The sequence below is a fragment of the Mastigoproctus giganteus genome, chromosome 4 (assembly GCF_048544385.1).
Source record: "Mastigoproctus giganteus isolate SK-2022 chromosome 4, ASM4854438v1, whole genome shotgun sequence".
NCBI lineage: Eukaryota > Metazoa > Arthropoda > Arachnida > Uropygi > Thelyphonidae > Mastigoproctus > Mastigoproctus giganteus.
In genome coordinates this window covers 111,056,433-111,083,699 of record NC_143578.1, presented here as the reverse complement: position 1 = coordinate 111,083,699, position 27,267 = coordinate 111,056,433, and the positions used below count along the sequence as shown (strand labels likewise).

Genomic DNA, 27,267 nt, shown 5'->3' with positions numbered 1-27,267 from the left:
GAACGAAGACGCTGTAACTTGTGCGATATACTTCAAGAAGATTGCGGATGTAATTATTAACATATTGCAGTCGAAACGTTAGAGCCTGTTTGGTCAATTTTACTCGGTCAACGTTTTCAAGCATATTGAATTTGTCGATCAAATCGACAAACCGGAAATTACTTCAAATGACGTAATCCCATCATTGACACCTCTTCTACTTGACACTTCATTCGTCCCCTTGGAATTCGCTATTCTGTTACGATTTTGTGAACGTCGTTTCCGTAGTCGCAAAATCGTGACAAATTAGTTTTACTTCAGTCCTAAATTTAATAGGTGTCGCCACAGATGTTTCACTTAAGTCAGTGAGGAGCAGCAGACTTTTTTGGGAAATATCGAGGCGATCGACTTCCTCCCGATCGAAGAAACGCCATCACATCGACAAACCGGAAATGACGTCAAAAAAGTCATTTCCGCGTCGCAAAATCGTGACAAATTGGTTTTACTTCAGTCCGAAATTTAGTAGTAGCCAAAGATGCATAAAAATATATATATATATTGTTTCTTCTCCTCCCAGTTGAAGTTATATTTTAAGACATGGAAATAATTTCAAAATTGCACACATTTTTGGATTCAGTTTCGGTCTTGAAGAAACTGATCGTTCCGCTGGCAGACCGACTTTTGCCCTACAATGCTTGGGCTTATAATGCTGGAATTACAGATGTCACTGTCACCCAGGCGTCAACCTAAATTGACAAATGTCGTTTTAATATAAATCATATCGCCATAAAGATGAATCCTCCGCTTATTTAAAACACATCTAATTGTCGTGGTAGCTGTTTCGAGATTTACTTGAAAGTAAATATACTTAAAATATATATTGCAGTTTCATTTTGTATTAGCTGCTTACCTGCTATTGATGGTATCAACACGCTGAAGTCAAATACGTTCCAAGGAATCGTGAAATAGAAATAGCGTAGTCCTGTTATTTTTATCAGGGCCTCGAGTGCGAAAAGTGCGGTAAACATCATATTCAGTATTTCCAGAATAAAACTGACTTCTTCAGGTTGATGGTAATGTTCAAACATCATCACTACCATATTAGCAACAATCAGGACGAACACGAGCATTTCAAATCTATATGTAAACAAAAAAAAAAAAAAAAAAAAAAGAAGCAATATCAGTCAATGTTCAAGGACAGGAGGATTTTAAAATATATCTGTCAATCTAAACAAATAATAAGCATCTAAATAGTAAAATGACATACAGAGTTTCGCTATGATATACAACAGGAAAATATAATTAAGCCAAATGGTAAAAACCAAAAGCAGTATCCTTTCTATACTCACTTTAATGGACTCGCAACTCTATTTATCAAATTATTACTTTCCGAAATCAATTACATATTAATGCTATTATTGCACTCTCATCCGAAATCTCAGATTCATGTTTTTCTTTACCAAAATTAATAAAAAAGGCCGTTGTCTCAATTGAAACTCTAATACTCACAGAAATAATGACTCATCGTATTCACTTTCTTTGAAACTCGACATCTGAAATTTCACTTTTCTAGCAGCGAAGTTATTTTCCGTGATTTGTATGTTCATAACTCCAGTGGCTTTAATTTCTTAGTTGCACGCAACCAAGTAGCAAGATAAGAGTCTTCTGCTATTATCAATTACACAACTTATTTATTTACCTACGACGATTCGAGACAATCTTAGCCACACGATTATGGCAAGAAACTTAAGAAATTATCCACTAGAAAGACGTGATTTTTGTTTAGAAACCTGATTGTTGCTGAAGGTGAGTACTGGAACGGCAGACTCTTCTGTGAGAAAAAGACTGGACTGGATTTTAGGAGGATTGATTAGGCGGACTCAAGTTAACTAAGTTTTCTTGTACCTCTGGAATAATGGGGAAATTACATATTGCAGGGTTTCCACCGCTAGAAGGCCTGGGGTTTCGACGGTTAGTATGGTGTGGTTAGTTGTTAAAGAGAACGGGGGGGGGGGCAGAAATTCTAGTTTAGCCTTTGACCTGGAGTCATTTACGGAATCGGTGCCAAATTTAATGGCGTCTTGCTGTGAAGGCTGCATTGTTTTGAACCCTTGAATTGTGAAGAAATAAAATTAAATAGTTTTCAGGGGATATTTTATCTGAAAAGCGACAGGACAGTTTCGTTATTAGTAATAATTTAATAGTTTCTGTGAAAATAAGTAAAAAGGGTTAGTAGTGCAAATAATGCAAGAAAACAAGATTATAAAGCCAAAGCAAGATTATAATGCAAGAAAGCAAGATTATAAAGCCAAAGCAAGATTATAATGCAAGAAAGCAAGATTATAAAGCCATCAGCCAAAAAAAAAAAAAAAAAAGAAGAAGAAAAGTTCTTCCTTGAATTTATTCAAACCATCTACTTTCACAACAACAGATGGAAGTTTGTTCCAAGAATCAACCACCTGCTGGGTGAAGGCAAATTTCCGCACATATATCCTACAACCATCCTTCCTCAACTTGAATTTATGCCCCTCATGTGTGTTAGTTTCAGCAAGAGGAAGAAGGCCATCAGCGTTGAGTTTACTCAAGCCATTCAAAGCCTTAAACACCATAATCAGATCTCCGCGCGGGTGCTTGGTCTCCAGACGATGAAATTTGCAGAATGAAGCCTTTCTTGGTAAGACCACCCTTTTTGTTCCTTCCACCAATCTAGTTTTGGGGGACATTAGCGAAAGAATACAAGTTCCTTTGAAAATATTGGACAACGCATTTCATTGGCAGCCAATGAGTGAGATCCTTGGGGAAAATTCAAGGACAGTAGTTATTTCTTAGCCCGAGAGGAAATTTTTCTCTTTAGAGCGTTCTGCTCGTAAGTATTTGGCTATAAGTTATTCGTAAGGTTATTCGTATAAGTTATTATGTCTTTGGTAATCTCAGGTGCTTTAATTTTTAAAGCACATTGAATTAATCAGAATTAAATTCTATTTAATCTCCATTCTGACTTTGATTTAGACACTGATGAAAACTGGATAGTGCTGCCATCTTAGTGATCTGTTATTGCTGATAAAACTATAATAAATTCTAGGTACCCTCTGCAATTTTTTTGTATTGGATCGAGAACTAAAATATATATAAGTGAATTTTATGGTAAGCGCTTGGAGCTCGGTATTATAATACCTTGGTCCTCTCCCAAAACCTTAAGTTGAAAGGTAGCTGAGATAAGGACAACACATGGATTAGGCAGAAAACTCAAGAAAAGGACATTCTTATCAAAACTCAAGAACTGAAATGGACTTGTGCAGGCTACATAGCTCGAAGACATGATGACAGATGGACTAAGATAATAACGGAATGGTACCCAAGAGGAGATAAAAGAAAACCAGGAAAATAACAACAGAGATGGACAGATGAAATTCAAGAGTTCGTGGGCAGTAAATGGAAGGCCATAGTACAAAACAGAAGGAACTGGAAAGTTGCTGGAGAGGCATTCATCCTGCTGTTGATTGAAAATGCCTGATGCTGAGATAAGGACTAAACAAAGGTTAATAACTTAATAATAAAAATGTGTACTTATGGGTATATCAGTTGATAGTTTAGGAAAATGGATATCTTTATCTAGGCCAAAGGGCTGACTGGTTTGTTTGTTGTTTGGTTTTTAGGAGCATTAGCAACTGAGGCCATATTGCTCCGCGGATATGCGGTGGTCATTCCCTGACCTTTCCGTATTTGGTGGTGACGGGCTCGAACCCCGATCTAATCAAGAAGCGTGTGCTACGCACTGCTGCTCCTGCCCACCTGGCTACGGAGGCGCCTAGGGTTGACTGGAGAATATGACTTCATTGTGTAAAGTGATTACGAATTCTTCTACCAAAAATCATTATGACAGCCATTTTGATTGAACTGAGTTATTTCTTCTTTACTGCAGATACGCTATTGTGGGTAAGGAAACATTATTGCGCCTCCTGGTTTTTATTATTGGACTGCTAATTTTACAAAAAATAAACGCTCTCTACACCTTGGATGTAAGTTATTAAAAGTTAAAATTTTATGTTATCACAAGTTCAAATGGATGTTAAGACAGTTCCAGTGATTGATCATAATATAATTAATTCACGTAGTTCCAGTAACTTGTTGTGATCAGGATTCAATTAGTACAAAGAAGGCTGCCCCAACACATTCTTACGAGGAAGTTAAAAATCTGGTGAGGAAGCCTGTAAGTTGTGTCGAAGTGATGATTTAATGACTAGATGGTAAATACAATTAACAGAGAACAACCCACTTTATAAAATATGGGAAAAGAAATCCCTCGTGAGCAGGGCGATTGTTGAATTTTAGGAGCATCGGTGACTAAGGCCATGTTGTTCCGTGTATATTATCTGTAAACTACGTGTATGCTGAGGTCATTTTGTGTTTGCTGGACTTAAAACAAGAGTTTCCGGGAGAAAAAAAAAAACATGCTACCCTCGCCTGAGACCGATTAACTCAGCCACGTTGTGAAAAAGATCCATAAAAATTCTTCCCATCATCGACGGGTTGGAACTCAGGTCTTTTTCACCAGGTATGGGAAGGACGGCGATCCCACCATCTGTGCTTGACCAACCAGTAAGACATCCAAGGATAATGAGCATTATCCTGACGTGGACAATGAATTGGATACAAATCTGAAGGAGCTGAACCTACGGTGGCGAAATTTTATTAAGTGGGGGGGGGGGTGTATGGTTCTTTGCTGGATAAGGAAAACGATAATTTGTAAGTAGAGACACACTGTTGTTAGTAACTCAGATCATAAGTAAAATTGATGTTCATATGAAATACTGGTCTTATGAATTTTAATCTGACCTTGGAGCTTGATTGTATGACGGAATATGTGTTCTTTATAATTTGAAAATTCGTATTCTTAGGGAATTCCAAAAATAAGGAAGAAAAAAAAAAAAGAAAAGTCCTGCCGAGATTATTTACCAAACTTATGGAGTGAAATGAATCAGAAGTCAGAGAAAAACCTACTATTAAATACAAAATAAGAAGCAGACCATAAGTTAAAAGCTTAACGAGACCTTTATGCTAAAAATGATTAAAAGTTTTCGAAAACTGTTGGATTCCTCCAAACTTTTACATTCACGTTGTTCGAAGGGAATAACACACGTCAAAATATTGCTAGTGGATCAGCAATGACGGAATCCGTATTACCCATCGTAATCAGATAGAAGTTTGAAGATATTAATAAGAAATGATGTTTGATGGATTTGTCTATTATTTTGGAAAGAGTTGAAGTAAGTAGATGGGACGATAATTGGAAGGGAGGGATTTGCCACCATTTTAGGAACTGACTGGATAAAGGCAAATTTCCTTGTAGAAGGAAAAACAATAGTGGAATAAGAAAATTAAAAATATAACAAACAACGGAACACAAGTTTTAAGAATAAAAAGAGAAATACCATTAGGGACTGATGGCGTCTTGGTATCAAAATTTTTCATGGTTTATACAAATGTCTTTCTGTTGGAAGACTAAGAGAGGTAATGGGTGGAATAAGATCGGTAGGGTACGAGGAGACTTACAAAGATCATCGATGCAACAATTAAAGGAAAAGTAAGATGCTAATAAGTCAATGTTATCTTCATATGAGAAAGGAACATGCAGACATTATTATGTATCTTATGTACGGCGGCTCTAGAAAATTGGTTGAACTCTTTGCCTTATTCTCTGGCAGTAATGTCCCAGAGAACAGAGCAAAATCCGCACACACTGGTAAGCGTGCTATGCTAGTTGGTGCTAGGAAAAGAAAATCCCATGCAATTGGCTATCCAGACCAAGGCGCCCACATAAAAAAAAAAACTAAAAAAAAAAAAAAAACATTACAATAGACCAGTAAGGAATATGTATATGTACGCACGTAAATAAAAAAAATTATTCATAATAAATAACAATTTCTAAAATAGAAACATAACAACTAGTACAAAAAAAAAAAAAACACTTTGTTTTTGAAAGTTTTTAAAAAGGAACAGTTTGTACGAACAGCACATCACTTCGCATCCCAAAACCATTTTTAAGATATAAAGACATTAATAAGTATTTAGCTATTAATTAGTCCCCTAAGGCATTAATAATCAAATAATTATTTTCAGGTTTATGACAAGTAATAATTAATATTGTAGAACCAATAAAATACATTTCTTTTATATCAAAATCTAACGAAGGAAGATGAATAACAGAAAAATTACGAAAAAGCAACAGAGGTTGTAACCATCTGGATGTAACAGATAGTGAAAGTGGTAGGCTAAACTACTATCTGTAAAAGAAACGAGTTTCCTACCCTTAGTCTTTTCTTATGCAAGATCATCTAGAAAATTAGGCAGATGGGCTGAGAAATGGTAATTGAAGTTTAACATTGACAAATGCAAAGTACTTCATATGGGTAGCAGTAACCCCAGAGTAACGTACCATCTGCGTGGTACTACACTCAAGGCAGTGCAGAAAGACTTGGGGGTAATTGTGCAGTCAGACATGACATTTTCTGAGCGGTGCAGACAGACTGCCAGGCCAGCTCATGGGGTTTTGTCAATGATATACAGGAATGAATTTTGCTAGTAGGGATAAGGAAGTGATTATCCCCTTGTATAAGGCTATGGTCAGGCCACACCTTGAGTATTGCGTAAGGTCTGGAGGCTTCATTTTAGGAAGGATGTAGAACTGTTGGAATGAGTACAGAGAAGGGCAACAAGATTAGTGAATGTAACGTAGGGTTGCTCTTACCAAGAAAAGCTTCAGTTCTGTATATTGCAGCATCTGGAGACTAGGCACCTGCGGGGAGATCTGATTGAGGTGTTTAAGCTTTGAATGGCTTGAGCAAGCTCAATGCTGATGGGATTCCTCCTCTTGCTCACATTATGCAAGTGAAGGGGCATAAATTCAAATTTAGAAAGGATGGTTGCAGAATACATATGCGGGAGTTTTCTTTAAGGCAGTGGGTGGTTGATTGCTAGAACAATCTTTCATCCGTTGTTGTGAAATGGATGGTTTGTATAAATTCAAGGAAGAACTAGACAAACTACTGGATGGGATGGATAGGTAAAAATGGGAATTTTTTTTTTTTTTTCGGTTAATGCTGTATAAGCTTGCTTTCTTGCATCATTCGCCACTATTAATACTAAAATTTTACAATCCATATTGATTTATTAATAACTTATTTACAACGTTTGTGAACCTTAATGTAGAGAAAGGTGAAGCTGGAGATTTCGATACAAGCTAAACGTAATATGTTATATTCTTTTCTGGAATTGTCTCAGCACATTCATTGGATATTCTTTTCGGGAATTGTCTCAGCACATTCATTGGATATTCTTTTCGGGAATTGTCTCAGCACATTCATTGGAAAACTATGGGTTAGATAAATGACGAGAATTTAGGAAGAAGATATAATTTCTGTAAGAATAATTTAGTATTAGTATTAGTATTAGTAACGGCCGTATGGTGCAAGAAAGCCTATGGCTTATGCTGCACCAGCCAAAAAAAAAAAAAAAATCCGAACAAAACAATGATATAAACAAAAATTAAATAAATAAATAAATAATAATAATTAACAAATAAATAAAAATAATAAAATGAAATAAAAAATAAATAAAAAGGAAATTAATCCTATCATCCTATGCGCTTCCCTTACCCGAAAGTACTATCCAGATGACCTTTGAATTTCCCCAAACTGTCGGCCTCTACCACCCATGAAGGCAACTTATTCCAATAATTTATAACTCGCTGGCTAAAATAAAACTTCCTGCAGTCCAATCTAAACATTTCCCCCCGTAACTTGAATTTATGTCCCCTAGTTCTAGCATCATTTATAATCTTGAAAATTTTGTCCTCATTCATTTTACTGATGCCTCTCAGAGCCTTAAACACCTCAATCAAATCTCCTCTAAGGTGTCTAGTTTCCAAACTCTGCAACCCACATATTCGAAGTCTTTCTTCATAAGGACGCCCTTTTGCCGATCTCACCAGGCGAGTTACCCTTCTTTGCACCCTTTCAAGAAGCTCGATGTCTTTCTTTAGGTGCGGTCTCCATACTTGAACACAGTATTCCAAGTGTGGTCTAACATAAGCCTTATATAATGGGATTATCACGTCCCTATCTCTACTTGCAAAAGTTCGATAGATCATCGATAGGACACCATGGGCCTTCCTTGCAACCTATTTACAATGCTCAGAGAATTTCATGTCTGACCGTATCGTAACACCCAAGTCCCTTTCCTCCAGTACTGGGTTTAGTTGAACTCCACCAAGTGAATAAGTTATTTTGGGATTACTGTTTCCCAGGTGTAATACCTTACACTTTGTTGGATTAAAGCACAGCTGCCATTTTTCTGACCATTCTTGAAGTCTATCTAGGTCTCTCTGAAGAAGCTCAGCTTGACAGTGATCATTAACTACTCTACCAATTTTAACATCATCTGCAAATTTAGACATCACGCCCTCTATCCCTTCATCAATGTCGTTTATGAAAATTAAAAACAACAGTGGTCCTAATACTGATCCTTGGGGAACCCCACTTCTTACATCAACCCAATCTGAGGAATAGCCATTTATCACAACCCTCTGCCTCCTACCCTGAAGCCATCCTTCTATCCATCTAAGGATTTTCCCAGTGATTCCAACCTGTTCTAGCTTATAAAGCAACCGCTCATGTGGGACTGAGTCAAAAGCTTTGCTGAAATCTAAATAAACAATGTCGAAATTATTCCCTAAATCCAGCTCGTGAGTGACCCTTTCGAAATAGTGAACCAGATTTGTTAAACATGATTTTCCCTTTACAAAACCATGCTGAGTATCCTTGAGAATTTCAATTCGATCCAAATGATCCTGAATTCCACCCTTGATCATTGCCTCCATGATTTTCCCTACTACTGAAGTCAGACTGACAGGTCGATAATTTCCCACTTCACTTTTAGAGCCACCCTTATGTATGGGTGATACATTTGCACTTTTCCAATCCAAGGGAATCTCCCCAGAGTCTAGTGATGCTCGCATAACCAGCCTCAGTGGTTCAATGCACTCGCTTGCCGCCTCTCTCAAGATTATAGGGTATATTCCATCAACTCCAGGAGCCTTACTGGTCTGTAGGCTTGAAAGTTTTTTCATTAAATAATATTGCGAAATTTCAATATCATTAATTACATATTTTTTAACTTCGCTCCCACAATTTCCCATTGCCACAAAAGGCTTTTCATTTGTAAATATCGATGCAAAATAACTGTTCAGTTCATCTGCAACGGCAGCTGGTGTATTTATTACTGTCCCCTTTCCCTTACGTAAAGGTCCGATCTGGTTTGTCCTGCTCTTCTTGGCATTTATATATGTGAAGAATTCTTTATCCCCCCTCTTTGCTCTGTTTGCTAGTGATTTCTCATAAACTGCCTTTGCCTGTCGAACCTTTTCTGTGGCTCTATTACACATCACCTTGTAGATGTTATAGGCTTCAGTACTTTTTATTGCTCTGTAACTTTTCCATGCCACCTTTTTCTGCTCAAGTAATGTGGCAACTTCACTATTCATCCAACTTGGAACCCTTCTCGTGGAGTATTTTTTTAATGGTATATACGCATTCAAGGCATCTGTGATTAATGTTTTAAAAGCGTACCACAGTTCAATTGTATTCATTCTCTGCGCGATATCTACCCAGTTAATAGAGGCCATGTAGTACTTTAAGGCATCATAATTTCCTTTTCTGAAATTAAAACCCATTCCTTTGCCTTTTACTTCTGCTACCTCTCTCGTCATCATCCACCGTAGAACTCCATGATCACTTCCTGCTACTGGTTCCTCTACTGTCAGCCCTGTTATGTCATCTGATTCATGTGTGATGATGAGGTCTAGGATATTCTTTTCTCTAGTACTTTCCCTGACATGTTGATACAAATAACAGTCATCTAGTTGATTTAAAAATTTTGTTCCCCATGTCGAGTTTCCTTCCCATTTACTCCAATCAATTAGAGGCAAATTGAAATCACCCATAATAGGACATTGACGCTTACTTGCCCATTCCATTTGCATGTAGAGGCTTTTGTCATAGTCTTCACAATCACCTGGTCTATAGATTACTCCTACTCGCATTGTACCTTTGTTTTCAACTATCTCATTTCAGCGACATGTTCTAAGCAAACATTAGGATCACAAGATTTAAATAAAGAGATACAGCAATCACGTATATCATCTAATTTCGCGCTCTTGTAATGCCAAAAACACAAGGCTAAGTAATCGTCATGGTACAAAAAAAGGTCATTACCACGTTGTGATCCGAGGTACCTTATCTCATGGTACCTTCTATATTTATTAATATATTCTTGAGCACTAATATATTCTTGAGTTTCCCATTCAATCATACTTCTGGCATGGCAACTTTCATCAACGCTATTTCTCCAGCCACTCACCTTTTCTTTTGTTGTCTGCCATTTTCGTCCATTTTAAAACTCATCAGATGTGACACACCTTGTATTATAATTATGATTATACCTCTACATCATGCACCAACCTGTTTTAAATACTTTTGCTGTTGCATTCAGCTGGTTTTTAACGCGGGTTTTATTCTACATCTAATTGTGCTTTGAATTATATTCGCTACTATCTTTCTTTTACAAGTATGGGACAAAGTAAAATAATTAATTTTTTTTTCAGAATACTGATCTTTCAACACCATAACGTTTTCAGTGAAGGCATTTAAGCTACACCACAGTGGTATTTAATGGTTTCACTGTAAAACGTTTGGATATGGTGAAAATTTTAAAATTATATCCGAAAACAACCATGCATCTTTATGTAAAAAAGTATAAATACTTTCTACTGATGGTTACGTCGTAGCAAATCATCAGATATTTGTTCTTTGGCCGAGGGATAATTCTTTGAGGTTTCTTTTTCCCGAGTTTCTGCATAGCTGTATAATAGGTCCTCTGGCTGTCCGTCAAGAACATCTCCAAAATGCCGCCCTCGTACTACATAAATAAAAGCAGTTTTAATACATTTATTCGGCTGATCAGATTTTATTAATTTTTGTGTTTAATTAGTGTAATTAATTATATTAACAGTAACATTTCGAAAATATGTTTAATTACACTAAGTGAAAATTCCTTTAACTTCTGCTTCGGTTTAGACGACTTCTTTAAATGAAAGGTATTTTTTGCTTGATATACACGTAAAAAAACACTATAATAACACTATCCAAACGCAGTAAATGAGCAACATAAACGCTACGTGAAAATGATTAAAAACTTACATAAGCAATAGAATAAAATACGAAGCAGAATGATTAAGAACGCATCAGAATATCCCAGAAGTCAGAGGAGTTGATCTTGCCAACCAGCATTTTGACTGTGGTCACAGTTCTCTTTGAACAAAATAGGTGAAAAAATTCTTCATTCTTGGAGGAATCTGCATCTAGCTTAGCTTATGCAGAAATACATTTGATTATTTCAGTTAGATTCAATGTTATTAGTAATAATACAATCATCTTCGAAGAAAATAGGTGTGCAAATTTATTTTATTTATTTTTTAACTGAATAGTAAGAAAATAGATTTATATATTATTACTCACATTAAACAAAAGACATGCAAATTGTTTTTATTAAAATGATCAGAATAAAACGAAAATAGTCCTTCTTATACTGGAAAGGAACTGCGGAGGGCGTGATGCCAACATAGATACTTTTATTTTGTATTGTAGGTGTTTTTCAATACCTACCTAAGGACGCCAGTATTTCTGAATTCGCTGTTGGGACAGATTATGGCTGGGATGGATAGAAACCTATCCCCGCGATAGAGCATGCGTGAACCCATATAGAGAAAATCTTTATTGTACACTAAAGATACAATAATGTGCCCGCCACAGCCAGGAGCTTGACAATGATATAGGGTAATATAAAAATATGTACAGTATAACAAAAAGATAACATAACATTAAAGTAACTTAAAAACGTGCCGTTGAGGGGTTGATTTTGCCAACCAGCATTTTGACTGTGGTCACAGTTCTCCTCATGCCGATTATTTGAGGCAGCCGCGGGATTTGAAGTTGGTCGGTCATGCTGGTGGTCCTCTGTTGGGGGGGGGGAGTCGATGTTTGCGGGTTGCCCACTTCAGTATCCAGTATATCAAGCCTTCTCGGATTACGCACAGGCACTGTTCACGAGGAGGAGGAGGACGAGGAGAAACCAAATGGCCGCAGCCCACTGCCATTATAACCAAAGAACATCTGTTCTTCAGCTCGCTAGGACTGGGACACCAGAAATGACCCACCCCCAAGAATTAGAAAACTCAGGAAACAAACTATATCAAAATAGACTAACATGGACGGGACCCATGTCCCATGAAAGACAAATCGAGATGACTACCAAACTTAGACATCCCACCAGCTGGGTCTATGTAAACAAGACACACTCCTGAGAACTGGAAAGCTTAGGAAATAAACCACACTAAGGTAAAGGACTAACATGGACGGGACCCAGGTCCCAAGGATGACAACTCGGACATGACACCAGATTGGACACCACCAACAGGGTCATTGTATAGTTTTCCTGCAGACGCTTGTTAGCGATCGCACCGGGCTCCCTTGCCTGGTGCCTTTCCACCCCCTCCCCTGCGCCGGTGGGGGGACGGTTCCCCCCGGCTAACCCTACTTTCTCCTGGTGAGGCGTGAGGCATGGGCATGCCTCACTGACTTCTGGGGTTGCCTACTCTATCATCCCCATATTTCTGCCTTAACCCCCCAGCCTTCAGTCTCCCACCCACTCTATCTTTATGCTAGCGAATGTCCCACACACAAAAACTTAATTATGTCAAAATTCCCGTTGGCCCATTCTTTCGGCCTTTATTATGCAAACATTATTATCCCCCTCACCTAACGATCATCAAACCGACGATGATGGATATATGTATCTGTCTGTACGTACGTGCATATAAAAGAGCGCACGCGTTTTTTTTTTTTTTTTTTTTTTTTTTTTTAGGTCCTAGCCTCTGAAATCTCAGGAAATTAGGTGGCAGGACCTGCCAGAGTGAAACTAAACTTACTGGGTTCCTGATCTGCCTCCACGGGGCGAAGGCGGGGCAACGTTGGGCCTCAGCAGGGGTCCAGCGGCTAAACAACCAGATGAACAACGGTACACGAAATCATACAGATACGAAGCCCACACACTTTTAAATCTCTGGCATTTCCCAGTGAACTGGTACACCCACAATGAAAGCAACACGGAGATGGGGGAAACCCCTGGTGCCGTCTGACACTAAATACACCTTACACCTTATTCACTGGCGAGGATGGGCTTCATGAGAGAAGGTACTGCGGAGGCCCATATTTCAGAGGCATACAGAAAGGTAGGATTCACAACGGTTTCCAGATATCTGATTGTGGTTCTTGCTTCTGTGTTATGAAGAAGATGTTGACGGGCAATCCAGCGCATTCGGCTGATCTTGTGTAGAACACATTCGATGTGACAGTTGAACCTAAGGTTTGGGTCGAAGGTTACACCGATATCTTTGTGTTTATTTACACTTGGAATAACTGCACCCTCCAGTGAGGGCTGTATGAATGTGGGACACTTCTTGAGAGAAAAAATCATAATAACGGATTTTTGGGGGGTTCATTTTAAGACTGAAATGATTGAGATAACTACAGAAAGCTGTGATCTTATTACAGATTTCCGATGTGATCACTCCTCTGTCGGCTGATGGTGGTATTTCCGTTAGGAACTTTACTGAATCTTATTAATTATCTAGGCTATAAATACAGTATCAGTTAAAAAAAATCTTTTCACTACCTATCTCTACTCACCCACTTGATATTTTCCCCACTGACAGAAACAACGATCCAGTCGTCGCCCTCGACAGCTAGATCGAGCACCCATACAGATAATTTATTCCAGTGCTCAACAACACATTGACCATACACAAACTTCTTTGGGTCCAGTCCATTAATTTGCCTCAATAGTATTATCCGTACAATGCAAAGAAACCCCAAGCCTTTGCTGCAAGAAAAAAAAAGTCACTCCTCACAGTGGTACTAATCCAAACGGGCTTTCACAATTTCCCTAAGTTGTCGCTCAACTATACATGAAGGCAATTTAATTGCTGGATAAACGAAAACTGCTTACATTTCCTTTAGTAACTCTTCGCCCTTAATTTGAATTTTTAGCCCTTAGTGGCATCATTAATAACCGTAAAAATTTCACTTTCATTCATTTTACTATTCTATGGAGCCGTATATAGATCAGTTTCCCTCTAAGGCAGTGGTTCTCAATCTTTTGCCGCCTCCCATCTCCCTCCAATAACCGTTGGTCCTACCATAATAAAAAGAAAAACTTCACTTTTTTTAATCGATGTATTTCTACATTTATAAGCATGAAAGTAGTACTATAACTATTGGTAGATATCTTTAAGAATTTAATAATTGTAATAATAACTCAAAATAATGTTGTTGCATAAATTATTAATGAAAAACAAATGACAAATTATGATTTCTTTATTAATGAGAAACCTGGGGCTGTGCCACATTGACAAGAATATTAATTCTTTGAGTAATGGAAGAAACGGCTAGTCGAAGTGTAGGTTTAACTTGGAGACTGTTTCCTTCCTTACTTTTTACAGTTTTCATGACAAGAAACCCGTCTCACAAAGATATATTGAAGGAAACGGTACAAGTTTCTTAATAGTTTTCTCACTAAGTTTTCCATATTTTTGTTTAATTTCAAGCCAGAATGTTTCCAAAGGCAAACTCTTGTAAAACGCTTTCAACGCTTTGGTCCTTGAGGTTGTCACAGACATTCTCTCAGATATGCCAGACAAGCTGTACTTGCTAACTGGGAGTCTAAAACGCTGATGAAACTGATATTTGGGTGACACTCAAGTCAAGTGGACCCAATTTCGGCAAAGTCCGGACGGTATGTGACAGCCAAATCCTCTGCTTGCACCTTCACGATGGTGGGACTGTTAGTAATCCTGGGTATAACCTCCATGCACAAGTACATAGTGGGTGACCACCCAGGTGTGAACCAACGTAAGCAGGGGTCGAGGTGTGGCGCCCACACCACATGGAGGAATGCCGCCCCTCTATGTTACCAGGCAGTACTAGGTGGTAGGTGACGCATCAACCGGTGAACTCTCATCAACCTTACATTTCGAGGGTACAGCTCTAAAACGGTGTTCGCAGGCCGGCCGCTAGTTAGTACACCGGACCGAACCTATTGGTAACTCTCTAGGAGGCTTCCGGATCAGCTAGTGTATAACCTTGCTACCTCTACTCTGCCAGATAGTGTCTGGAGGAAGTCCGAGTAGTGTGTATGCGGGGAGCATTGTCGAGGCCACGTTATGTCAAGGATCTGGGTATATTCTTACCACGTGTATGCCATATCCAAATATTTCATTACTTCATACAGCATGTCCCACCCACTTTTTCTTACTATTGAATACACCGTGAATTGTGAAACTAATAAAGCAAGCTTATCTGCGAAAAGATCTAAACCTCCCAAGGACTTCCTAATTCATTTCGCAAATATACGTGGTCTCAGTTCTAATCTCAACGATGTCCATTTCCACTTGCAGTCTGCCAAACCCCATGTACTTTTTCTGACAGAATCTCAGTTATCAGTTGATTCAACTACTGCTCATCTCAGATGCCCAAATTATTCACTGTATGATTCCTTTCGCTCAAAGGTGGTACTTGTGCATATGTCCGTTCTGATATTCCCTGTCAGAGACTTGGCAATTTGGAATCTCCTCTCTTTGATCTTCTCTGGCTTAAAATCTCTCTACCTCATTGTGTCAAATTCATATGTTGTCTCTACCGTTCTCCCAACTCCACTAATCACTTGGAGCTCTTTGACTTCCTCTCTTTGCAACTTGACTTTCTCCAGTCCAACTTTCCTAACAGTGAGGTAATTTTCCTTGGTGATTTTAATGTTCACAACTCCAGCTGGCTTCCGTTTTCTAGTCACACCGACCCATCAGGTCGAAATGCTGAGGCTTTTGCAATTACTAATGACCTAGCACAGATTATTCATTTACCTACAAGAATACCGGACAATCCTAATCATACAGCCAATACGCTTGATCCTTTTCTCACAAACAACCCTTCTAAGTACACGGTCGAAGTGAGAGGTCCTTTAGGCACTTCAGATCACAACTTGGTGATTGTCTCTTCTCCAATGGAACCTTTATCTCATTGCTATTCCCAACCTCGTGTTGTTTGGCATTACAAGAATGCAAAATGGGATGACTTGCGAGATTTCTTTTCTTCTTTTCCTTGGTCTGATTACTGTTTCAAAACTTCTGATGTCAACGTTTGCTCAGACCGTGTCAGTGAAATTATTCTTGCAGGAATGGAATCCTTTATCCCACACTCCACTTTAAAATCTCGTCCCTTATCTAAACCTTGGTTTTCCAATAAATGTGCTAAGGCTGTTCAAGAGAAGAATGTTGCATATCGTAATTGGCTTGTTACTAATTCTCCAGTTTCATTTTCTTTATTTATTTATTTATTTGATTTGGTAGTTGTTGGCGCATCGGCTTCTGTGGCCATATTGCACCTCCCAAGGTTTTTGCAGTACTTTGATCCAAGCCCGAGGCGGGAATCGAACCCGCGACCTTTGGGTTGCCGGGCAGGTACTTTACCCACTCGGCTAGCCCGGTCGGCTGTTTCATTTTCTGCCTACACCAAAGCTCGCAACAATTGTAAAGCAGTTATTAATCAGTCCAAACTAGAATTTGAACAGACTAAGAGTAGAAAACTTGCTTCTTGCCCTAATGGTAGCCGAGCATTCTGGTCTCTTGCCAAAGCTATTGGCCGCAACTTTTGCCCATCTCTGCTCCCACCTCTGTCCAAACCAGATGGTTCTGTTGTCACTTCAGCCAAGGATAAAGCTGACCTGCTAGCATCCCATTTTTCTTCCAGCTCATGTATTAATGATCTTGGTAAAACACCTCCCACCATTCCCAACACGCTCCATTCAATGCCTCCTGTGGTCATCCGTCAAAAGGATATCAGAAGGATTTTGATGAATCTTGATGCTAAGAAAGCTCCAGGTCCTGATGGTATTTCTCCACTTGTTCTCAAAACCTGTGCTCCTGAACTTACTCCTATTCTTTGCCGCCTTTTTTCACTTTCTTATTCCAAAGGTGTTTTTCCTTCTGCTTGGAAATTTGCTCATATCCAGCCAGTTCCTAAAAAGGGTGACAAATTCCTCCCATCCAATTATCGTCCCATTGCAATTACTTCTACTCTTTCTAAAGTAATGGAGAAATCAATTAACCGCCAACTCTTAAACTACCTAGAAACCTTCCGTCTGATCAACGATCGCCAGTATGGATTCCGTCAGAATCGATCCACTGGTGATATTCTGGCTTATGTTATCCATTTATGGACTAATTCAATGGAAAGGTTCGGTGAAACCCAAGTAGTTGCTCTAGACATCTCAAAGGCTTTCGATCGTGTTTGGCATAATGGTCTTCTAAACAAGTTTCCATCTTATGGTTTGCCAACTGTTTTTAGTAATTGGTTATCCAGTTCTCTCTCTGATCGCTCACTGAGGGTGATGGTAGATGGCTCTCTGTCTTCTAACATCTCCACTAAAGCCGGTGTCCCCCAAGGTTCAGTTCTTTCCCCCACTCTTTTCCTTTTGTATATCAATGACCTCCTTCCATTGACTGGAAATCCTATCCATAGTTTTGCCGATGATAGCACATTGCATTCAACTTTCCATTTTGAGAAACCTTGTCCTGCTCAATCAGCTTCAACGTCTCGAAAATCTGCTACCAATTCCTTAAATGCCGATCTTCAGGTAATTCTCCAGTGGGGCAAAGACAACTTAGTTGATTTCAACCCTTCTAAAACTCAGTCTTGTCTTATATCTCGCAAAAAGGACTCTTCTGCTCATATGCTTATCTTTAGTGACACTCCGATTTCTAGGCAAAATGATATATCTCTTTTGGGGATTACCCTGACTTCTAATCTCTCTTGGCACAAGCACATTACAAATATTGCTTCCTCTGCATCTAAAAAACTTGGTTTTCTCTTTTGCTCTCGGCGTTACTTTTCTTCCAAACAGCTGCTCACTCTGTATAAATCGCAAATCCGCCCTGCCATGGAATATTGTTCCCACATCTGGGGTGGTGCCCCCAAAACCTCTCTCAGGCTTCTTGATTCCATTCAGAAGAGGGCAGTTAGGTTAATTAATGATTCATCTCCAACAGAGTCTCTGCACTCGCTTTCTCATAGACGTACTGTTTCTGCTGCATGCCTCTTCTACAGATACTTCCATGGGCACTGTTCTTCTGAATTGGCTTCTATAATTCCCGCTCTCTCTTTCAAAACAGTCCAAACATGTGCCACCACCAGCCAACATCCATTTACTGTCCAACTTCAAACCCACAGAACCAACTTTTCATCTTCCTCATTTATTCATTCAACTGCCGTTTTCTGGAACAATCTTCTTTCGTACGTATTTCCTGAAAATTACAGTCTACAGAAGTTCAAGTCCAATGTCAACAAATATCTTCTTTCGTCTTCTCAACCTCCAACCCAAGCACGGTACTAAGTACTATAGGTTCTAATACCTCTCGTGTTTGGGGTTCACATAAAAAAAACGCTGAATCACCTGATAATTCAAAGAGGTTATCCTGTTCTGAAACTGAAAGTGACAGCTTATTTGTTTCGCATTCAGAATGAATGAATGCATCTAGTACCCCACGAACAACCAATTCTAGGATCGTCTTGAGACGGAAAATACTTATTGAAATGAGTTTACAGTAGGGCTTGCAAACCGGTTTTATAAACCGGTTAAACCCGGTTTTCATATTGAGTTGTTAAAACCGAAACCGAGCTTCTAAAACCGGATTCGAATATTTTTTTAGTTAGCCCTCGAATAGTTTTTTGTTACGCACATTTTCTTTTGTTTGTTCGTTTGTCTGGATCGTTCAACTGCTTTATGTTTTAAACATGTTTTTTATTTTATTTTAAGGTACGAATCTCATGGGCAAGTGGCCCAAATCTAGGAGCGGTACCTTTTATCTTCCCACCTGTATCATGGCACGATGCAGGTGTACTCATTTACGACTGAGTCGGACCGATAGCGTAAAAGAAAATGCTCAACATTTCTCCGTTCCATCTATCTTGTTCGCCAGGCAAGTTATGGAACGCGCCTTATTGATGGTTACCCACTAGAAACAGATTCGCTGAATATTGCATCAAATTTCAATCGTAGAAAGTTTTTTTTCTTCTTTATTCCTATTAAATTTGCGATCAAATGTTCTCCAAAAAGCAGCTTCACCAAATTTAGCTTTTATGTAATTTTGAAAATACAATAGATTTAATTGGGGAAAAAAAATTGCGAGTAAATAAATAAAAAAAAATTTCTCTCGTGAAAATTTTGAAACTGGCCTCGTTTAGACCTTCATTCAGTGCTTGCGGGAGTGACTCATAGTATTGTGTTATCTTCAATATTTTTATTTAAAATTGTCGGTGATATAAATTCCTACTAATTAATATTTATTACTCTTAATATGTCTAAGATGAAATCAAATGTATGGAATTATTTTGCTCGAAAAAGCAAAGATGAAGCACAATGTTCGAAATGTTAGAAGATAATGAAGTCGTCTGGAGGATCTACATCATCTTTGATGTTGCATTTAAAGAAAATGCATCAGATTGACATTAAACAAGATAACAGTGAACCTCCCGTAAAAATGGTAAGAACATTAAAAAAACTTTATCGTTAAAAAATCTATGGAAGAAGTGATTTCAAAATTAGTTGCTTTAGATGGATTTTCTTTTAATTCAATTGCCAAGAGTGAGTTTATACAATCAAGCCTTCACCTTCAGAGAAATAAATATGATAAATTACCACCAGTCTCAGTGAATGGCATTAAAAATATGGTTCTGAATTATTATAAAACTAAGAAAGAAGAACTCATTCAGCATTTCAAAAATTCATTGGTTTTGGGTGCACGGTATTCATTGACTCTAGACGAATATACGTCTATACAAAATAAAAGGTATATGAATATAAATGTGCATTCAAAAGACAATCATTGGTCGTTAGGTCTTATTGAGATTAATGGTTCACTTGATAGCAGAAGAACTGAGCAAATTGTGAATGGACACTTGAAGGAATTTGGTTTGAATTTGGATGAGGATATTGTTGCCTGCACCACCGATGGAGCAGCAATGATGATTAAGTTTGGCAAGTAAATTACGCCTAATCATCAACAATGTATAGCCCATTGTATACATCTGTCAGTTATAGATGTATTTTATGAAAAAGCAATCAATTGTGGTGCCACAGTCTCTGAGTCTCCCAAAGACAATGAAGAAAATGAAAATAATGAAAAAAGTAGTGATGGTGAAGAATTTGAAGAAAGACAGCAAGGCATGCTTTATCAAACCGACTTTACCGATGAGCTCATTTATTTATTCAATCCAATGGCCAATATTGCACAAACTATTAACAAAGTCGGAAAAAGTTGCAAGCTTTTTCGAAAATCGCCTACCAAAAATGACATATTACAAAATTTTGTTAAAAGCAAAATTTAATGGGAAAGAATATAAACTTATATTAGATTGCAAGACTAGACTAGATGGGATAGCACATTCTATATGATTGAGAGATTTTTGAAATTGAAAAATTGCATTCCAAATGCTCTATGTGCAGTACTATCAACTGAAGCTGTCTGACGATGACTGTAAAACACTTGAATTGCTATGTGAAACTTTGCGACCAGTTGAAATGATTCTGAAGGCTATAACCTCAGAAGATACAGACTTACTTAAAGCAGAGTCTTCAATAGAATTTCTGCTGGCTAAGCTTGATACAGCAGAAAACCCATTTGCTTTAAAGTTTCACCAAAGCCTTTTGCAGCGTTACAATGCAAGACGAAATTGCCCAACTGTGGCTTTGCTGAGCTATCTACACAACCCCAAAAAGTTTAGGAAAGAAGATTCAGGTTCAAGAACTTTTGATTTTCCAAGTAAGCAAGTTTTGAAAAAAGCATGCTGAAGAGATTTATCAGAGATTATTTGCAAAACATTCCGAAGGAGTCTTAGCGTTGAATGAAGAAACTGAAAAATAAACGAACTGTTCTTTTAGAAGAAAACAGACTCATCTAGTTCCGATGTTGGAGATACACTCATGCGAGAGTATGATAGTGTAATAAAGAGATTAACTGAAGAGCCTTCAAAATATCCGAGTGAATTGGAAATCAGCAAAGAATTTAAAATTTTGAAGGCAACTAGCAGTAGAAGTGAAAAGCTGGAGAAAGTTTATAGAGCACTGCTGACCATTAAACCAACAAGTGTCCAATCTGAGAGCGTGTTTTCGATCACTGGTCTCTTTAACACAAAAATAAGGTCAAGTCTATCAGGAAAAATGATTAATATACTGTTTTTTTTAAGGATCATTTTCAGAAAAAAGGTGAGCAATAAATAGTAAAGTATTTATTTTTAAATACTTTACTATTTGTAAAGTATTTTACAAATACTTTAAGCTGTTTTTTTCACATTATTTTTATTTATTTATTATTATAGGGCTTATTATTTTTTTGTTTACTATACGAAAAGATAGTTTTTATTCAAAGGATTTGAATACAATTTGTAATTTTGTTTAATCTCAAGCTAGTTACTTTTTTGGAGCATTTTAATTTATTTTTATTTTTTTTTACTTTATGAGGTGATAGATTTTGTTTAAAAGATTTGATTATGATTTGTAAAATCTACCCAAGATAAAATAAATACCTGTGTTATAAGCTTTTAATTATTTTCTCTAAGTCTGAGAAAATCGGTTTTAAAACCGGTTTTATGAATAAACTTCGGTTAAACTCGGTTTTGAAATTTCTCGGTTTTATGCAAGCCCTAGTTTACAGTTTATCTAAATGCTCGGAAAGAAGCTTGCCAGTTCTGTTAATGTTATACCCTCTTTTGTCTACAACTTCTGAAACACAATAAAACATATCAAATACTCAGTCATCTACTCCCTCTGTTTCCTCTGTCGTATACATATCCAAATTTTGCATGACTAATTCTACTCAACCAAAGTCTCTTTTGTGTTTGAAACAGTTCGGAATTATTTTAATCTGGAATGGCTGTTTTGCATGTAGCACTTCACACTTGTACGAACGTTAGGATAACTCTTAGAATTAGAATATTAGTAAATTTTATTACCTTCTTTTTAAGCATGTTAAAGTTGTCAATGATGACGCCAATGAATAGGTTGAGAGTAAAGAATGAACCACAGATAATGAATACTACGAAGTACAGAGAGGCAGCGAAATTTGATTCAGAATCTGGTTGGCGATCCACGGATGTAATGTCCGTCGCATCCGCCATTATTTCCATCCAGCCTTCAAAGGTGGCCTGAAACGAAATTCGCATTATATTAAATCGAAGTAGTTATGTAATACAAGCACAATAAAAGCTCATTATTAGGTGCATAAAGAGAATTATACTAACACGCATTAGGTGTTCGTCAATCATATCACTAAGAAATTATATCGCAGTGAACTGTGTTGCTTTGTAAAAATTTCTAGTGAGTAGGGTTGCCACCTTACCGGGTTTACAGCCTAATAACAGAGTTTTGTTGCCATTTCTCCGCGTCATAGATTAAAAAAATGACATTATGTTCCATTTTCAGGCGATTTATATTATGTTTTTTTTTTTTTTTTTTTAGAATGTATGTAAATTTACAATCCGTTTAATTCTTGTATCACGTACCACAATGTTTTAAACTATGGTAATAAATTACCACAATGTTTTAAACGTTGATAAGGTAATAAATTAGAAATGGCCTTAGTAAATAATTATCTCAAAGTTATCACTTTGTAATAATTTTTTTCTTAATAAATAACATTAAAATCTAAGTTTTTAGATTGCAAAGTAATCTGGAAAACATCTATAGTTAATATGAAAAAATTTCAGGTTTGCCTTTATTACTTCTTCCCCATTGCCTATTTATAAAATATACAATTTTGTGTTACACTCTCAGTTTTGCATTAGCATAAGATGCAAGAAAGCAAGACAGCATCAGAAAAAAAAAAAAAAATATATATCCCATTTCACACATCCTAAAATCTAAAAGTTCGATCAGTTCTTCCTTGAATTTATTTAAGCTATCAACCTCCACAACGACAGTTGGAAGTTTGTTCCAGCAATTAACCACCCGCTGGTTAAATGCAAATTTCTGCGCATCTACTCTACAACTGTCTTTCCTCAGTTTGAATCTATGTCCCTCAGGTTTGTAATCTGAGCAAAAGGAAGAATCCCATCAACATTGAGCCTGCTCAAACCATTCAAGGCCTTATATACCTCAACATATCATCTCGCAGGTGCTTAGTCCCCAGATGCCGCAAATTTGCGGAACTTAAGCCTTTCTTGGTAAGAGGACCCCTCACCAATCTTGTCGTCCTTCGCTGTACACGCTCAAGCAAATCTACATCCTTCCTAAAATGATGTCCCCAGACCTGTACGCAGTACTCAAGACGTGACCTGACCATTGCCATATACAAAAGGATAATCACCTCCTTATCCTTACTAGCAAAATTCCTGTATATCTTTGACAAGATCCCCATTACCTACCTACTCTGGCAGACTGTCTGCATTGCTCAGAAAAATTCATATCTGCCTGCACAATTACCCCCAGGTCCTTTTCATTCTCTACCATCCTGAGTGTAATACCGCACGGTTGGTATATTTATCTGGGGTTACTTCTACCCATATTCATCGCGATTCGTTTCTTCTTTCGATTTATTCAATTGATCACCCGAACACACAACTGAATAGTGTATATATATATATATATTGATATTTTTCCTTCCCCCATCTATTCTACTTGGCTCATTAAGGAACGCTCTTCCTTCATAAAGTTGATAAACGTGTTTCAAGTCTTGAACATGTTTTACCTCAATAAAACTGGAATTCCAAACTGCTTTATGTACAGGTCATATTTGTATAATAATTTTCAGTCGTATTCAAATTATTAATATAACATTTATTTAATCTGGGAGAGTAGGTTATTTTTGGTATCTACTAGATATTTGTAATTAAAATCTAGCCCCAAATGAAACTCGTGACAGGCGACGAAGCTTGAAACTACACTTCTGACAGTTAAACCTCGGGCTACTGTTATGAGGGGGTCTGGCAATGTACTGTGTTCAATCTCGTATTACGTTTATTATTTATTAACATATGAAGCATAACAAGGTTAATGTTTGAATTTTCTCATAGAAAGGTGGTTAATGACAGTTAATCAGGATATGCAACTTCAAGTACACCTGTATAACTTAGGTGGGACTAAAAAATGGCAATTGTATTTTAACATTGAAAAATGCAAGGTATGGCATATGGAAAGCAGAAACCCCAAAGTAGCATAATATTTGGAGGTACCGCACTCAAGATACAGGAAAATAAAAAAGACATAAGGCTAATTGTCCAGCATGAAGTTCGCCCAAATTTTTAGTAGTGCGTATATCCGTTGGAATAGGTGCGAAGAAAAGCAACAAGATTAGTTTGGGACATAAAATCGTACTTTTACTAGGAAATACTAAAGTTCTGGAAATTAGGCATTCGAGAGTAGACTTGAGTGAAGTCCTTGAACCAAATGGGCTGAGTAAAATAACTTACTCTTTCTCGAACAACACAAGCGCAAAGAAACAAACTTGAATTGCAAAAATTTTCCTTCAACTCCTGATTGTTGAATTAAGTTCCACTCGGTATTGTGGAAGTTTGTTTGTTTGTTATTTGGTTTTTAGCAGCATTAGCAACTAAGGCCATATTGCTCCGGGGATATGCGGTGGTCATTCCCTGACCTTTCCGCATCCTTCGTATTTGGTGGTGACGGGCTCGAACCCCGGTCTAATCAAGAAGCGTGTGCTACGCATTGCTGCTCCTTCCCACCTGGCTACGGAGGCGCCCACACAATGTATTAAAAATGTGCCCGTTTATTATCTGAAAGGTGCGCATCTAATACAGCTGTCTGGCTAGGGTGGGCTTTATTATTATTGTTATTAGCTACATGGTTCAAGGAAGCCTGAGGCTTATGCTGCAGCAGCCAAAAAAAAAAAAAAAAAAAAAAAAAAAATCCCCGAGTTACCCTGGGGAAGAGAGAGAGAGAGAGAGAGTCAAAAGTAGAAGGGAATCACCAAGAAAGAGAAGAATGATGATATCCAGCTCAGGATTACAAGTATACGAAATTACTGTACTTAGATTATAAGGCATTTAAACGTAATTTCATAGCACGTTGTTGCATAATTATATATATATATAACAACAATAAATCCGTATTTAGCAATAAATGGTTGCTCAAAAAGTTATTCAATCCAGTCAGTTGGTTCATTAACTAGTTCAGTAATGGTCACAAAAATAGATTGTCCATGACTCTTATTGCTGCGGGAATCAAGATCACTTTTATCTGTAGGTGAGTCCTGCTTGATATTCCGGGATGAATTTAGTTGGATCTATGTGGGGGAATAAAATGTATCAAATGTATTATTAGGAAATATGTTAACAGTGGACAGGATATAGAGTTTTGATTTCAGTCTATATATGGGCAGTTAAAAGCGAAAGATGGTAAATTTTTACAGTAACGGAGTATTTCTACTAGTGAAAATTTCACACAATCGAAATTATCTGAACAGAAATAAAGCACAAGATAACCTTCGTGCTTTGTATACGAGTTGGATGGGGCCTGTCCCAAAATGAACGTCTGCCATGAGGATGTATGACAGTTCTGGTGAGAGAGAAATTACAAATACCGGGTTCCCCGAAATCTTACGCACAGTCCACCGTGCTCTTTAAAAACTATACGCTACCAGCTCTGGGTCTCTTTCCCCCCTCCCCCGTACCCTTTGTTCCCCGCCAAACTTTTCAAAATGCAAAGACATCCTTAATTCCAAAGAAGGTCACAACCTTCCGAAAAATGGCCTAAAGCCGCTTAATGTATTCATATTTTATAAAGACATTCCAGAAGTATTTAGGAAGGGCATTTATAATTAAAATTAACATCTTACCACTTGAAACAGTGCCAAGTACGCATTTCCAACGTTGTCAAAGTTGATTTCAGAGTTAACCCACGAGTAATTTGCTGAACGGCACTGACTAATATCGCCTATAACCTCTTTCGGAAGACGATATCCGTGGTCGTCTACACATTTGAAGAAACGCCCACCAAAAAACTGGACTCCCATTATGCTGAAGATCAGCCAGAACACCATGCATACAAGGAGCACATTGAAAATGGATGGGATGGCAGACATCAATGCGTTTACCACGATCTGAAAGTAAACAAATTCTATATAAAGATGACATTGTAAAATAATAATAATAAAAAAAAAAGAATTAGATAAAATTTTAATAAAAAAATGTAGCTAAGCAGGAATACAAAAACCTATTTGTTGAAAACAGAAAAACTGTTTTTATGTAAGCTTATACACAGCTAAGTAGTCAATCTGTAATTGAAATAGTACACGCGTTTGAATTGACAGTGGTTTGCGCTCACTTGACTGCTGAGCAATGATATATATACCAACACACATACATACAATCATACACACACATATAAGGTTGAAGAGGAATATTAAAATATAGTAATATCGATTTTGTATTTCGCCAGAAGGAACCCAACGACCATAATGGATATATAAGTTATAGTTGATTGAGAGGACCGGAATAGGAAATGAGTTACCAAACGGGAATTGGAGCTACGGAAATCAATTGAAATAAGTTTTTCAGCATTAAGTACTTTTTTTATTATTATTTTCCCTAAATCTTTAGTTTCAATTCCCATTTGGCAGATCATTTATTATTTTGGTCCTCTCAATAAAATGAACTAACTTATATAGATACATACACACAAAATTCCGCAAAACGAAGAAAATTTCCCTATAAGGGATTTCGAGAGACCTGGGTACGCATTGTTAGTCCCTCTGGCTTTTAGGCAATAGAGCTGATGGTGTAGAAAGCACGAATAAAAGCTACAAGGGTTAAGAAGTAAGAGCTACAACATTTCACAATTTAGTGGTGCCCGTAAATTGCCTCTACTGCACCGAGAAGTCGTACTGATCAACTGCTATATGTCCACAGCCATTAGCAAAGATTAAGGGATATTCCCGACGTGGACATTGGCTCTGGTCAACCTGTTTTCTTCTGTAAGCACTCTATTAAAGAATTAGGTGAGAGTAATTTTCCTTTACCCAGGAAATTTATCTGTTGTTTCGCATGAAGTGGAAGTTGATTCGATGCCAGAAAGATGCCGATATCAGGGCCATTAATAAAAGAAAAGGCC

At 37.6% G+C, this 27,267-nt stretch overlaps 1 protein-coding gene across 1 annotated transcript in view; it reads right to left on the bottom strand.

Moving 5' to 3' along the window:
* Positions 1-27,267, bottom strand: part of NaCP60E (Na channel protein 60E) — a 115,437-nt gene that overhangs the window by 3,544 nt on the left and 84,626 nt on the right. The window contains exons 23-26 of the mRNA XM_090371729.1: positions 25,994-26,257; positions 22,155-22,346; positions 10,799-10,953; positions 890-1,116 (exon numbers count right to left, since the gene is read on the bottom strand). Coding sequence (XP_090227855.1) covers positions 890-1,116; positions 10,799-10,953; positions 22,155-22,346; positions 25,994-26,257 — 838 coding nt within the window. The remainder of the gene's footprint in view (positions 1-889; positions 1,117-10,798; positions 10,954-22,154; positions 22,347-25,993; positions 26,258-27,267) is intronic.